At 40.7% G+C, this 16,791-nt stretch overlaps 1 protein-coding gene across 1 annotated transcript in view; it reads right to left on the reverse strand.

Moving 5' to 3' along the window:
- The window catches only part of CLHC1 (clathrin heavy chain linker domain containing 1), a 189,091-nt gene that overhangs the window by 20,135 nt on the left and 152,165 nt on the right, over positions 1-16,791 (reverse strand). The window contains exon 10 of the mRNA XM_085612605.1: positions 2,665-2,867. Within this exon, the coding sequence (XP_085468731.1) occupies positions 2,665-2,867 (203 nt within the window). The remainder of the gene's footprint in view (positions 1-2,664; positions 2,868-16,791) is intronic.

The raw sequence follows: 16,791 nt of genomic DNA on the forward strand, positions 1-16,791 counted from the left end.
ATTCTACCTAACTGGCAGAATTACTGGTGCACTCAGTGACACCTGCCAAGGTAGAAATTTATAAAGCCTGATTCTGTGAATCAGGTTTATAAATTGTACGGTCCAAACCCCATTAATTAGTCACTTATAGTCATTTTATCTTCCTAGTCTAACGTCCTCTTTCTAAAAATCTGAGTGACATCCTTTAATCCAGCAATAAAAACAAATTCAGAAGCCTGGGCAAGTAAATTATTCACCATAAACATTGTCCTGCTACCCATTTGTCCACTGCCTTCCCTCTAGTGTTTCCTTTCTCTCTTTACATACCAAAATAACTTGTGTTTCAAGTAAAGAGTGGGAACCATGGAAGGGTTGCTTATAGGAGGGGGTAGAAGTATGGATGAATATATAGAGGGGAACTTAATCAAGAACAGGGCATTCAGCACCTTCTTCCCTCCTCCAGCAACAGACACCTCTCAAGCTGTAAGCAGAATTCTCGGGCAGTGCGATGATCTTCTCCCCAGTTGTTGCCAATTGATTGTTGCTCTTGGGGCCAATGAGGGATTACAAAAATGAAAGCACTGCCATTTTGCCTTGGGGATCATCATCAGACCTCATCGTCCTTTCCAAATAACAAGTCTTTTCATGCCACAAGAACTGAGGAACAGCCTGATGCAGCTTTATCAGCATGCACAGTATGGCCCCTGGACCTTTCAATTTCTTTAACCTTGGGGTTTTGGTAACCCTTCTCCTGGCTACCAAATTCAAAATGTGACTGAAGTACAACTTTAAAATGCTCTGTTTTTACTGCTTGGACTGTCAATTTGATGTCCCTGCACACTTGTGAACTTTGACTTTCATTGAATATATATCCCCTTGTATCTTCTTCTATAAACACATCATCCCTTATAAATTACCCATGCCATAACAAACCACAACCATATTAAATCATCTCTTTACCTGGTTCAACATACATCTAACTCTTGAACTTTACAGACAATCTGCTAATACCCAAGAAATCTCACTGTATTTATGGAATGCCTGATTGCTCTTCAACAAAACATAATTACTGATAATTTGAACTCTCATACCTTCTATATGTCACCTTAATCAGTGAACATTAGGGGGATAATAAGAATTCTACAACACCTGTCATTCTACTCACTAGTAACTCCCTTCTAAAACTCTGTATATATGTCCTGCAATGGTGGAGGAGGTCAACCTCCTTTTAAATAAATCACTGACTTCTATTCCAGTTATACCTGATGGCATTTCTGCTCCTAGCTGTATACCTAATTACCACTGCTCCCTTTAAAGCTCAAAATGTTATAATTTAAAGCCCAAGCATCTTGCAGCAAGGACCTGGACACTATCCTTCATCAACCTTGCTCATATACAGTCCACAATGGACCCATTCATCTCAGATCATGCCCTTATCCATTTATCGTTTGAGATAAAACGCCACCCACCTAATACTAGCTTCACCACTAGCATTTGCAAAGCCCACTCTGACTATATTCATTCATACCTCAATGGTGTCTACAATGCCCTAGTCATTCTGTATACCAAGAACTGCTGTGAAGATCTAAATGTAACTGTACATACTTCACTGGACAATAACTTTTCCATTTCAACCTTTAGTACTGAGATGCCACATAACTAGCATTAAATATTACCAATTTTCCACTCCCATATAACGAAGATATATGCCCACCTATGTAAGTAGAAATATCAGGAGCCTGAAGACCTTGATGCAAGCTGGTGCTTATCATCCTTACTACTACCCTTGAAGAAGCCAAAAACAAGTTCTATCAGGGGCATCTATTCCAAACTATTCGATCACGGCACCACACAACATAATGACCCATTCTGACCTCACAGCTGATGACGGAAGTTATGTTCATACTAGGATTGCTCTTACAACTTTGCTCCCCCATCCTTCCTCCCTCTCTCTTCTAAAGCCCAACATACCACATTCACCTCCTTCTTTACAACATGCCCAAATGAGTTGATCCCTATCCTCAAGCCTGTTAACATGTCATTAGCCCACAATTTCTGTGTGCAAATAACCCATGCCTCTCTTGGTATTGTTGCCACACCACTTGAACCCTTTTCCTCCCATCTCTCAATCATTCTTGCTCTGTATCATGGTGCTACAGCACGGTCCGCAACATTTCCAGAGTTTGTTCCTCAAAGTTTGGCCCATGGCCGCTTCTATCTCTCGCCAACATCATTGTACCTCTTCCTTCATTATTATTACCACCTCCATGTTGATGACACTTGTTCTCTCATTCTTCTCTTTCACACCTCAACTGTATTCTTAAGTCTCCAACTGTCTCCCTGCTTTTAGGTACTGGCTGGAATTAGTATCTCTATCATCCTGTTGACATCCTCTCTTCTCCCCCCACTGCTAGAAAGCTTGAAGTGTTGTCCAACACTAATACGAGCTACACTCCCTCAGCCATGTCAGCTAGGTGTCAAAATCAGAAAAAGAAAAGGTTAGACTACTCCAACAGTCTATTTGTGGGCCACCCAACGTTTGTCTTCTTGTTTCTCAATGATGTAATTAACTTTGCTGCCTGTGTACTTTTCACCCATCCTCATAGCCAACCCTCACTATGAGCACAGCATAAACACTTGTTTTGTTACTGTTGATATTTATGGAAAACAAAACACTTAACTTACCCAAAGTAAATTGCTTGCCATGGTGTATAAATTCCATCAATCCACACACTCGACCCTCCTGATACATGCAGACTGCTGTTTTTCTGTGAACACCACATTGTCTGTAGACGACTTGAGCCAAAGCAAGGCATTTGGCCTTGTTGTTTTGGTCAGTGTAGCCATATTCCAGGATAGCATCTCCAAGTGCCTCTGAAAAAGTAAGTCTAAACACAAACATCAAGTAGATTACTTTTTAATATGTTTTTGCTAAAAAACGTTTTCAGTTCTTGTAGTTTGTGTGAAACTATTTTGTTGGTCAGATTTTCTAAACACCTTTATCTGTCATGAGCTACATCAAATATATGTTAGACAGACGCTTGTTCTTTGAAGAGGCAGTAAGTGGGCTACACGCTGCAAATCACCACGAAGCACTAAAAGCCCAATGGCAGGTTTACAGGGTGGGATCCAACCTCACGGCACCAGGAGAGTAGTCCGTACTCTTAGACTTTGGCCCAAAGCTGCTGTAGAAGTATGGCACTTTCAACTCAGGAGTTTCAGGCTTAGCACATCAGACCTAGAGAAAATTCACCTGATGCCTGCTAACATGACATAGCGTGGCATTCATCCAACTGTGTATGTATGATTTCTTTACTGAGTACGATCTACATAGTAGGGTTTACTGGGACAGCAACCAGGATGGAGGTACCATTGAGCTCCCTGTATGTTAATGTGCTTCTATAATAACATTTTACACACAAACTATGAGCTGAGCCAACTACTCTGCTCATCAGTGTTACACAGACCCACTGTAAGAGGTAAGACTGCTTAAGGGATATTACAATGCCTGTGAGGGGGAAACGAGGGACACACTTGCAGATCATTTTCTGGGGTATGCCTATATATTTAAACACAGCAGTAGTTACCTAAACATGGTTGCTCAATGGCATCTTTTTTACTCATTCTGAGGATGTGGAAGTCCTATATGGAAAAATGTAGAATAATATAAATTACCCTCTATGACAAAAACAAAACTCTTAGTATTCCCAGGAACTCCTCATTGCTAATATTGAATATGCCCAACATAGTAATGGGTCTTGTCCCCCTGTTGATTCTGAAACAAAATATTACGGGTCACATCTATCAATATTAGGAATAGCGATTACCTAATTGAGATTTTCTGCAAATCGCAATTAGGTAATCACTATTCCTAATGTATGCAACTCCATGAGTTTCATTTAGCAATTCCTAGGGGGTCGCAAATCGACCTACCGCATGAATATTAATGAAGTAGGCTGCAATTTTCGATCCATCACGGGGATGATGGCCTGCTGGGATCAGCAGACCACCATGTCCGTGATTGCTTTTAAATAAAGCAATCTTTTTTTTTTTTTTTAAATGTAGCCCATTTTTCTCAAAGGAAAACAGGTTGCATTTAAAAAAAGAAAAATTAAAAGTTTTCTTTTCATTTTTTAAGAGCGGGCAGTGATCTGTGGGACCACTGCCTGCTCTTAAAAATGTTTGTACTACCATTCACAAAGGGGAAGGGGTCCCTTAGGGACCCCTTTCCATTTGCGACGGGTTATAACCAACTTGATGCATTTCAATCGCAAAACATTCTTACATACCGCTGCGATTCAGTATTAGGAAGTAACACGCCCCTTCCTAACACCGAATCACAAACCCTATTTGCGATTCGGTAATAGGTTACTGAATTGCAAATAGGGTTTGGTACATAGGAAAAGCCTTTTTTCAGTCGCAAACGACCCGATTCTGCAAATCGGGCTGTTTGCGACCTTAAGAAGATACACACACATGTGGCCCATAAACTTCTAAAAGCCTACCAAGGACGTTGGATGAATAGTAATTTAGCATCAAGGATTAACAGTGCAAAAAAAAGCACCACCAAGCTTTTTATGATCATAAAAGATGTCAACTATATATGGTGAGGTTTTTGAACTAAACTCTTCTTAAGTTATTTCTATCTCCCTGGCTACATTTTTATGTACAACGTTGCGAAAATCTGACTATATATCAGGGACTAGTGATCAATATCAGTTGTACAAGGCACACTTAGGGCCTCTCCTCAAAATCACTTATCACACGTTTACCTCACTCTCATTGCAAAATGTGATTAAGAAGGTATCATTCTATCCAGATGATGTATGCCTGCTATCACTATATTAGCACGTTGGTACAACCTGTGCAGGTTATCCCCAAAGCCTCCTTGTTAACAGGGTTAGGTCCATCTGCTCCAAAACAGACAACTGGCATACATGTGTTCCAGATTCCAAAAGCAGATATCACTGAGCTTGCCAAATATAATCCAATATCTAGTCTTCTGTGTGTAGAGGATGATATTGAAAGACTTGTTCAGTAAACTAGAAGCCCTAGTGCAAGCAGTAGAACAGCTGACAAAGGTGCAATAGTATTTTCACCCTAGGTGGAGGGCAGCAACCTTGTTTATAGGAGAAAACTGCTGGTACCAGATGACAGAAGAAGTCAGACTACTTCAAGGCTACTCAACCTCTTGGTTGCATTTAACACAGGCCACAACAGATTTCAACAAGCACGAATTAAGAGAAAAACACTGTGTATAAATATTTATTGGTTGCATTTGACACAGGGCACAACAGATTTCAACAAGCATGAATTAAGAGAAAAACAGTGTGTATAAATATTTCTTGGTTGCATTTGACACAGGGCACAACAGATTTCAACAAGCACGAATTAAGAGAAAAACACTGTGTATAAATATTTCTTCCAGACAGTGGTACGTCTATGAAGTGTCAATGATACTCCTTTCCCCATTCCAAAAACACAATTTTAATTCCATAAGTATTACTGTACTGCATTACTATATGAATCTTTACCTGGTCCCACCTCAAAATGAGCATTGGCAAAGCCAATAGGTCTCACTTTTCTAAGTTGAGTGCCAAGCTATTGGCCTTGCCAAGACTCGTATATAAAGAATTGCTTAAAAAAGAAAAACATTTCAAAATGGTGACCAGTGTGAGATTGAGTCACGACATATGACTGTGCACGGGCGGCCATCTTAGATAATTTTATCTCAAACAAAAAGTACTTCAAGATAACAGTAAAGGTGTAATGACGAATGCACACCCATAGTGATGCACCAGCAACTAGTTTGGTGTTTTGCTATCAAGTTTAATTTACCTTTTGAAGATAGCCTTTGACCATTTACAATTAGTAAATGAAACTTAAAAACTCTCCTGGAGACAAAAAGAAAAGAGAGCGGCCTGTAAGCAGTGTGCATTTGACAGGGCCTCAGCAAAAACAAAAAAAGAAAAGGAAAATTAAAAATTAAAAATGAAGTGGGAGTACAAGTTGAGTTCAGTTTGAGGAGTGAGAATTTTAGGGAAAAGAGTAGACAGAGGTGTGAGCGCAACAAAATAATATAAAAAAGAAGGGGAGCAACACACAAACATAGGTGAGAAGGAAGAGTAGGGGCACGGGAAGAACAAGTAGATGGGAAAGCAATAAAAGATGCACTCCCATCGAGTGTCTAAAGAAAAAGAAAAAAGTAATTCCCTGATCGTAAGCAGAGGAAGGATACAACTCATCCCAAAAAAAACATTGTAGTACAGCTTTGCTCCAGGGGAAGGACGAACACAAAAAGAGGAAGGAAAGACATTGAATAAGAAGCAAGCAAATGAATTGACAAGAAAGCCAACCAATGATAAGCAATTTTAGTGATTAAAATAGAAAAAGTGCTTTCTGCATATATATTTTAGCAACAGCAATAAGTCTGTGCCTAGTGCACATTTTTTATGTGTCTATTAAAAGAACACACTCCAGAACTCACCAAGTAACACCCTTACAATTCCTGTCTACAATAATCATAATTGAATACAAATCCTAAAATTCCTCTCTGATAAATGTGGTCACGTAGGACCCATTTCCTAAATGTTTCTGCACATTTAAGTTCAAACTCTGAGCGCAAAACATCATGTGCAAGGGTTAATTAGCAAATTTGAATTATGGCAGTGTGGAATTTCCACAAATGTAAATGAAAGGGTAAGAGCGAGTTTGAGGTTCTTTTTGGGTGGCCCTACTCAGAAAAATAGGGAAACACCTATATACACATTATGAATGCATTCACATATCTTCCAAGTACATTTTTCATCCTGAGAAAACTTGCAAATGTAGGTCTCCATGGGGAAATATTCTTCCCTGTGGGGAAAAAGTTTAACCTACAAACACATTTGCATCAGATTTCCATATATTTCTACTGGTAGGAATTCACCATGTGCAGTTTTCATGTGCATGTGTACTGCTGGGAAAGTAGGTCTGTGCTTGTTTTCCAGGAGGACTCGGTGGATTGTTTGGGAGTCTGTGATAATAAAACATTGGCTCCCAATAGACAAGCAATATTACAAGTGCAAATTTAGAACTTTACCTCATACTAGGTCTGTGCTAATTTCCAGGAGGACTCTGTGGATAGTTTGTGAGTCTGTGAAAATAAAACATTGGCTACAAATATACAACCAATCTTACTAGACCAAATGCAAGACTTTACCTAATGGGACTTTATCAATCAGACCCTACAGTGCACCTTGCAAACTAGTCCAATTGATTCTATCTATCTGAATTGCAATCGTTTTTACAACCAGTGCATGCACAAATTTATCCACAAGGGTGTTGCTTTAAATGATTGCCAGACTAATGACTCATTAGCTGTCATAATATTGCCATTATAAATATGAGCTTAAATTCTCTAGAGGATGTCAAGGTATTATTCATGCAATAGCATAAATATGGGACGTGTACGAGTTTTGATGGAGGAGGCCAGCGTTTCTATTGCCAAATATGTAGATGATACCGAAATACATATATAATCACCTCCAGTGATGATGTTAACATACTGAGCTCTTACCACTAAAACCTCTAGAACTGGGTGAGGCCTAATTTTCATAGCACTAGCCCAGAAAAAATGTATTCTGCTATCCAAAGACACCAAATTTAACTTGAACATAGAATCTAAACTGCAACACACCAAACCCCCTGTCGAAGGTAAAATCTTTGGGCTTCTGGATCAACAGCTTACTATGAATGCCAATCTTGATTATTTGCCAAAAGTGCCAGAGCTACACTCCAATAGGTGAAAAAATAATAGTATTCCTAACCACAAAGACACCCATTCTGTTGTCTGATCCACTGTGGTTACTTGCCAGAGATTATGGAACTGTAACAAAGATCAGGCTCCAACAAATATACATTGCCCTCTCTAAACTATGCTACATTCAGGTGACTGTCTACTGTCTGGAAAGAAAATGTTTGATCACGTCACTCCTGGATTAAAATTTCAAATTAGCATGCATCCTTTTCAAGGTGATCCATCTAACTCAACCACCTCACCTCGCCTCATCCCAAGAGCTCTCTGGCGAGAGAAACAACTAAGAAACAAAGATATTATTAAACTGGAAACCACAAAATTCCCTCTCCGCCCAACTCCATCACAGCGGTTTTCAGATGTGACATCAAACCTTGGAACTATTTTCCAGAAGTAAACAGGCATCAAGAAACTTTGTTTCGATTCTGGAGAAAACTGAAAACTACTCTATTCAATCACCACCCCAGAAACTATTTAATTATCTTCAATATAAGTCATATTACTGTTCTTCTTCCTGCATTCCTAAAGAGACACAGTGCATAGTTAGTGAAACTCTAATTATAAATGTATTTTATTCTGATAACCCTTACTCCACTCCATTTCAATTGTAATCCTAATAAGAGCATGAACAGAAACTTATATGAGATCAATACTCATAATTTTATTTAAAAAAATATACTTGTGAATTAAAAGGCATTTAACCAAGGCAAGTGATGGAATTGTCTGTAGTATGTATTTTTCCAAAACCCTTGCATGCGTTCTTTAATCTTTTAATTCAAAATCTACTTTTAATTGCTTCATAGGAACCTTTACACAAGGCTTCATTTCTATACAATCTACAAGACCCATCTGCCCCAGGGTCTTTGTATTGCTTTAACAGCTTTAAACACACATGCTTTGAAAAGAAAGTATTCTTTTCAAACTCAATATTTTCTTTAGATTTCCACCTTCCAAACTCCACTTCCTCAAAACCCCTCCCTGCGCCCTTTTTTGGAAAGGCAAATTCCAACCCAAGGTCCACCTCTAAAAAGCGCAAATTGTTGCATCAAGGGGATTTCAATACCCTTAAATGATTGAAAACATCCCACGTTCACTGTCAGTCCCCCCTCAACTTCTTGTACCATTAGTAATCATTTTAAGGACATCCACACCAACCTTCCTGTAGCTACCTTAATGTCAGAAGTTAAGTGCCTTAAATAAAAGCTGTACTGCTTGGTGGATGTTCTATGTTGAGACACTCCCTTTCTTGGACTGCAGACGCCATCACTCTTGCATGCAATGGTGAACTCCTGTGGCTCCTCGTTTTATGAATAGCATTGTATTAGATTGCAAGTATATATTTCGCACTGTAGCCTCTACTTTTTGCTTCACTAGAAAAGAAAGTGAAAGAGAGTAGAGGTAGTAGAACTAAGTAATAGGAGAGAGTGGGACAGAGAGAGCGAGAGGCAAAATATTGTGCTTCTGTTCCCATTAATAAATGTGGATGACCACCTCTAAAAGTAGGCACCTCTGTAGTCTTCTTCATTTAAAAATAAGAAACGAGTAGATGTCTTGGGAATCACCCATTCCCTGCTGCTGGAGTATTACGTTGTCCTCGAATTTAAATTCATGTTTGCCACACCAAACCGGGAGGTTAGTGGGCACAGCAATGGGACAAAAAAGAATAGGGCTATGTTTAATGAAGACTGCAGGTCAGTAATCAGGGCTTTATCACTTCACAACTGAACTGTCCTAACCCAGGGTATTAATAAAGGAGAATACACTAAGCAGACTAGTGAGTGTGAAGATGGTGCAGACAGTGTTAAAAGTTGATGAGGATGTAAAGGTTATCCAAAAGTTAGACATATGCTATTTCCATACCAGCTTGCTCAAACTACATACACTCAGCCCTTCTGCTTTTTACAGCTGGTAATTGCAAGGGCGAGAAGCCCAAGATACACCATTCAAGTGCCTGCCATGCACATCCCTGGCACTCATTCCAGGATACACATATAGCCCCAATAGAATGATTGGGAATTGGATGTGGAAAATGATCAAACAAAACGTGTCACTCTGACAAGGCAACTACGAAGTGCAATCACCTACTCACTGTCATAGAGGAGGGTTCTTTCCAAAGAGTCCAGCCCCAAAACCAACAAAAAAAGCATCCAAGTCCCTAAATTGCAGCTGTGTTATCAAGATTGAGCCAAACAGTACTTCCCACGTCAAACACATGTAGAACCTTATCAGGGGAAAAGATAGATCATGCTGGTGGAAGGACAATACACTGGTCCAAATGGAAATCAAAAATAAACCACGGAAAGAAGTCTGGAAGGATGAAGATCAACAACCTCAGAAAGAACCCACAATACCTTGCACATTGTGAGTGACCATAGTTGATTATTCAGCTACTAACAAAATATCTTGGCATGTGAAAAGGAAAAATAGACCCTACTCTAGGGACTCGTGGAGCAGCCTCAAGCCATCTAGAACCTACAAAAAAATCACAACTCAAAACTCCCATAATAGATCAAAAGTGCAGAAAAAACCTGAAGAATGACCAGAGAGAATGAAGATTCATATCGATCAGGTTTGATTTAAAGAAAACTGACCAGCCCCTATATGGAACCTAAGCATTCTAAATCTTGTGCGAATCACTAACCAAAATAGATCCATGGACCAGACTAAGGTCTCAGTGTTCCAGGACACTGGAACTACAGAACAATAACCACTACTCCACAGAAAACAAGCAAAACACCCCAACAGCCTTTTCACGGGGCAGCACTGAGAGTGGTAACTTTCCTAGCTTTAGTGAGGGAAAAATCATAATTTGATTAAAGACGAAGAGGATAGCCTAATGCATACCGTCCTTTATTTGCCACTCTACAGCACTTTAATGAACATCAGAACCTTCATGAACAAAGAATTGAGATTAATACACGCCAGCAATATTTCAGCCCAATGCGACCGATAATCTTACTCTTGTAGTTACTGTAGTAAACCTTAAACCTTTGGCACTTCTTTTCATCCATACATTCTGCTCTTCTCCTCACTGGATTCTGGGCTAGTTGTTATGTAATGAATTGAAAAAAACACATATTCAAGTTTCCTTTTTAGGTCTCGCTGGCGTTGCAGCGCGAAGCGCTGCCGCCAACGAGAACTATTGTTACCGTGATGCCTCTCAAGGGAGACAGACCGGGGCACGCGCAGCGATCGGAGTCTGTGGACGCGCTTCTGAGAAGCGCAGACGCACACGCCCCCAAGCGCGCGCGCGCCACGCTCCGCCGGGCTTGTTTTACTTGTAACCGGTGGACGTGCTGCAACCAATCAAAGCTTCCGCTGTCTTCTGAGCATAGCAAAAGGCGCCATTTGTGCAGGTAGTTTTAACTGTTTTCGATTCCGCAGGAGTGCGTGTTAAACAAGGAAAGGCTTCATGGTGTAGTAAACAACAAAGGCTGTGTATGAATGAAGATGGGAAGCAACACTATTGGGGAGTTCACTTTTAGCTAAAAAAAACTTCCCTTTGTTGTTGTTGATAAAATGCCAATTGCCCATGACGTACCGTGACGTATTGAGATGGACCTAGCTTTTGTAGACAGCAGTATTGTGCATGCCAGGCTCCGCTAGCCCTTCCTACTATTTGTGACAAGAAATTGAAAGTTCCAGAGTGCAATATGTAGTACAGCGTGACCTGATTGGCGACGTCACATGTGATGCAGGGACATTTCTCAGATACCAAATAAAGAAACCTCAGGCTGCTGGTGTTTTAGTGCACATGCGCGCGCATTTTCTTTGTCCAAACGCGTGCTTTCCATTGTGATGGCAACTCGTCACGCTGCCTTGTTTAGGTTTGGCCGCGCTTGTTTCACTTATGGGTCACCTTTTAAATTTAGAAGCATTAATATATTTGTGGTTTACTAAAAAAAAGTTGTCATTAATGTACTCGCGGTTTACTGATGTTACTGAATCTGCTGTACACGTGCAGCTTTCCCTTGTGAGTATTGGCTCTAGTAACGGTGGGCTTTTTGTATTCGAATGGACTTCCTCTTTGTTTTTTTCTTTCTTCCAGTAAATCACGTTGCAACAATTACTCTATCATTTTGTGCGCAACTGCATAAGTTGCTTAGTGTTTCTTATGAGTGACTCAAGACAGAATTGACTTGAATACAGAAGGTCCCCTTTTCATAAAGAGGCGCCCCTAGCTCTGAGTGAAGGTGCTTTGAAAACGTCGTATAGTTTTTGCATACGATCCATGACACAGTCCAAGGCGCCGCTCACAGATCCAGCCAGGGCTGATGTTTAGGGTTGTAGATCTGGCCAGGTCGTGAAATTGAAAGTGCTATCATTCAAAGTGCTGTTGGTTGAAAACCAGGACTGCTGATGGTCACTCACACGTATGGAATGTGAGTCGACCACCATTTCATTGCGGGTCCTTTGTAGGAGGTTTGTGATTGCCATTCATGGGTACAGACAACAGAGTACGCAAAGTACGGGTCCGCAGCAGGTCAGTTCATGTGTTTTGGTAATCCTTCCCCTTGCCAATGATTGATAACCCGCCTCTATGCGAGAGGGACAATGGCTCCCTCCTCCTGCCCTCAGTTCTACGGTTGTGCTTCTTACACGCTGCCTGTGGCCGTGAACCCGTGTCACCTGCTCACCTTCAGCCATCCCGACTTTGAGCCCCCGGCACTTTCGATGCTCCAGCTGCAGTTTAAGTATGGTTCAACTACTGCGCTCAAACCAAGTGGTGTGTGTTTAAGATGTGTTTAAGAGTCGGGACTTATGAAGGCGTAACATTATTTTTTAAATTGTGTATTTAATATTTTCCAATTAACAGTATAGAAACACAGGTACCAAAAAGATCAAAATCACAGGCAGCTTGTTCAGTTGGTGGTTGGTGGGGGTAGGGTGGTTGACCAGGAGCCGAGATAACAATATCTTTTGCAAGCTGTTTGCACAATTCACCTCATGAGATTAAGTCATTGCCACACAACGGTGTGGATCCATCAGACGCCTGTTAACCATTAAGAATGATCGCGGACCAGTGTAGGAGATATACATTGTAATGTATTTCTATGGCACTCATGCTGCCTTATTGGCCGTTTCAAGGCGCTGGAAGTCTGTTTTTGCCTCATGTACCAGATAATTCATTTGTTTACGTTTAAGTGGGCCAGACTTCCACACTATGCAATAGAGGCACACCACAGAATAAGACCACTTAACAACAGCACTATATAAATAAATATTTATTGCCATCATGTCATTTCCCTGTACAGTCAAGAGTAGACTGTAAATACTTTCTAGATGAGATGTACAAATGAGTGTACATTTGTAGTTTCCCCCACAACGGTGCCTGGTTATTAGCACTTCTCACAGGTTAGCTGCCACATCACAAACCATTTTTGTGTCTATGGTGGTAAGGTATTGCTTCTTGCAAACACATTTTACTAATGAGTCATAAGAACAGACTTCTAGAAGTAGTAATGTGTGACAAGAATGCCTGCACGACAAGTGTCATGATGGGGATAAAGTTGTTTATGCTGCTGCATTATTGCCTTGTGTTGCTGAAGTGTACTGTGGTTGTTGTGCTGCATTATTTTTTTGCCTCTATGCGAGAGGGACAATGGCTCCCTCCTCCTGCCCTCAGTTCTACGGTTGTGCTTCTTACACGCTGCCTGTGGCCGTGAACCCGTGTCACCTGCTCACCTTCAGCCATCCCGACTTTGAGCCCCCGGCACTTTCGATGCTCCAGCTGCAGTTTAAGTAGGGTTCAACTACTGCGCTCAAACCAAGTGGTGTGTGTTTAAGATGTGTTTAAGAGTCGGGACTTATGAAGGCGTAACATTATTTTTTAAATTGTGTATTTAATATTTTCCAATTAACAGTATAGAAACACAGGTACCAAAAAGATCAAAATCACAGGCAGCTTGTTCAGTTGGTGGTTGGTGGGGGTAGGGTGGTTGACCAGGAGCCGAGATAACAATATCTTTTGCAAGCTGTTTGCACAATTCACCTCATGAGATTAAGTCATTGCCACACAACGGTGTGGATCCATCAGACGCCTGTTAACCATTAAGAATGATCGCGGACCAGTGTAGGAGATATACATTGTAATGTATTTCTATGGCACTCATGCTGCCTTATTGGCCGTTTCAAGGCGCTGGAAGTCTGTTTTTGCCTCATGTACCAGATAATTCATTTGTTTACGTTTAAGTGGGCCAGACTTCCACACTATGCAATAGAGGCACACCACAGAATAAGACCACTTAACAACAGCACTATATAAATAAATATTTATTGCCATCATGTCATTTCCCTGTACAGTCAAGAGTAGACTGTAAATACTTTCTAGATGAGATGTACAAATGAGTGTACATTTGTAGTTTCCCCCACAACGGTGCCTGGTTATTAGCACTTCTCACAGGTTAGCTGCCACATCACAAACCATTTTTGTGTCTATGGTGGTAAGGTATTGCTTCTTGCAAACACATTTTACTAATGAGTCATAAGAACAGACTTCTAGAAGTAGTAATGTGTGACAAGAATGCCTGCACGACAAGTGTCATGATGGGGATAAAGTTGTTTATGCTGCTGCATTATTGCCTTGTGTTGCTGAAGTGTACTGTGGTTGTTGTGCTGCATTATTTTTTTGCCTGTTTTATTCTACTGCGCCATTTATGTTTCAGTTGTATTGGTATGACGCATTGTGTTAAGGCCTTATGTTATGCTCTGGTGTTTACTTTAGAGGCGTCAATACATGCTGCTACATTTCCAGCCACTGTTAAATGTGGTAAAATACAACTCTGACAGCTCTCATGAACTAGAGACACTCGGCAGCCTAAAATGTGGCAGATACTGTTTTAAGTTACACTTTCAGGGCTTGCTTTATGTGATGTGGCCCATCTACATTTCACTAGTAAACGAGCCCTGAGAGGCCATGTCAGCCTTTCAACATTCTAGAGTTGATAAATAGGGCGGAGTGCATTTATGGTAATAATGAAAGATATTACTAAACAATCTGAAGACTATAGAAGAATGAGTGACGCATCATTTGTAAATTATCACACATTCTTACAAAGTCAACTTACTACTTATAAGCGCCCGTAAGGCACGCCTCTGACATGTCAGCTATACCATAACTTAGCACGCGTGCTCACCTTAATAATACTACAGGTGGGAGAGTTTCCAATGTTTCTACAAGTCACGCCACGGCCTCTAAAACACGCCTCCGGTTGCAGACAGCGCATTCCACAGCTCTGTTACACCGTCGAGCAGCGCCCGTGGAACCTGCAGGCGAGCGTCAGCCACCAAGAAGACCTTTGTTTTCGTTGAGGCGATTGGCAGAGTATTGACCCAGTTGGCGGAACCCTGGCAGGACGGTGGGGCACACTTGCAGCCGACATAGGGGGCAGACAGACACCGGGCGCTTACCTGGCCAAGGTATGGTTTGTGATGATTCTACACACAAAGCACGCAGCCTCTGTGGACACGGGTAATGCGGTCCGTCTGATATGCTTTGGTTATAAATAAACGACGACGTCCAAAATCTAACGACCAAGTGTACAGTAAGCCGGTAGCATAGATTAGTTGGTTCAGGTCCTGTTGCCCAGAAATGCATGTAACATGTAGGTCGGGGCTCTGGCGAGGGGTTGAGTCAACTTTCTCCTTTTCTATGATTGAAGAATGCAGAAGCTGTATTTACAGTACAACAACATTAAGAAGGTTGTGATAGCAAGAACAATATAACAAGCATTGAAAATGCAATAGGTCTCGCCTTTAATTAAGTTAAAGCCATTTGCTTTGCTAATGGTATTGTATAGCAAAGCAAATGGCTTTAACTTTATAAAAGGCGAGACCTATTGCATTTTTAATGCTTGTTTTACTTAAACCTACGGCCGAAACATACTGAACTCATTACATAGAATTCCCATACTATAACCAAAGTTACCTATTTTTCCCTTATCCGTCCTCAATAGGACTGTAGGGCGGAATAATGGTAGCCTTTTTGCCTTGAATAAAATCAGTATTTTTCCCTTCACTAAAACTAGGAGAATCACCATTTTACGACGAGGTAGAAGGCTAGCAATTTTCAACACAAACTCTTATAAATTCTCCACAGATCTCAAATATAATTTAGCAAAAACTCCTGTATTTAACCAGTCTGCAGCTTTTAAAATAACATTCAAAACAACCTCTAACATACCACGTAATAAAAAGATTTTACTTGCCATAATGCCTAATAGCCATATCCACTCCTGCCTTATTCATCACAGACCTGAGCCATCTCGCATTTGTATTAGACATCACTGCCTTAAAATGCCTCATGTACAAATCAACAACTGATCCTCTCCTGTTCTAAAGCACCCTGCGCTCATAAGCCTTTAAATGCCTTACCACGCACACCTTTGGATGCTAATCAAAACATGGAAGAAAAATCAACTCCAACATTATATTGGTTGTTTTCCATGCCATAAACAACACATCATGTTAGGTTTATAATATCAATTTCTCAAGTTCAATGCTTTCACGTGTGACACCCTCATAAAGGACACTAAACATAAAGTAATTGCTAACTTCAATGAAAATTCTCACATAACAAAGTACTTATTTGCTAGCCATTTTTCCAAAAGATAGAAAACCGGATTAACGCCCAAAAAGTGTCTAAGTCCTCAGAGGCCTTTTCAACCTAATGCCATCATAATTATAGAATTAAAGGACACCTTCCAATCAACTTACCTTCCACCAAGGAATAACTTTCTGCTATGGCCAACTTATAGGAATTAATAGCCCTGTAACTCAAACCTTTCTAAAATAGCTCAGCTAAAAATTTGCTACCATAAACCCATTCACTTCCAAGGAATTAAAGTCCCTTTCCATGCACCAATGAACCCCTACATACCAGTCACCCCTGTGCCTCTTTTTGGGTTTCTGTTGCCAAATACTCATAAAGGAGTTCCTTGGCCTCTCCTGGTAGCCTCAAATCCCTTGGATCTCCAAATGCTCTCTATACAAGAAGATTGAGAACAGCTGAAACCACT

The sequence above is a fragment of the Triturus cristatus genome, chromosome 6 (assembly GCF_964204655.1).
Source record: "Triturus cristatus chromosome 6, aTriCri1.1, whole genome shotgun sequence".
In the NCBI taxonomy this organism is placed as follows: Eukaryota; Metazoa; Chordata; class Amphibia; order Caudata; family Salamandridae; genus Triturus; species Triturus cristatus.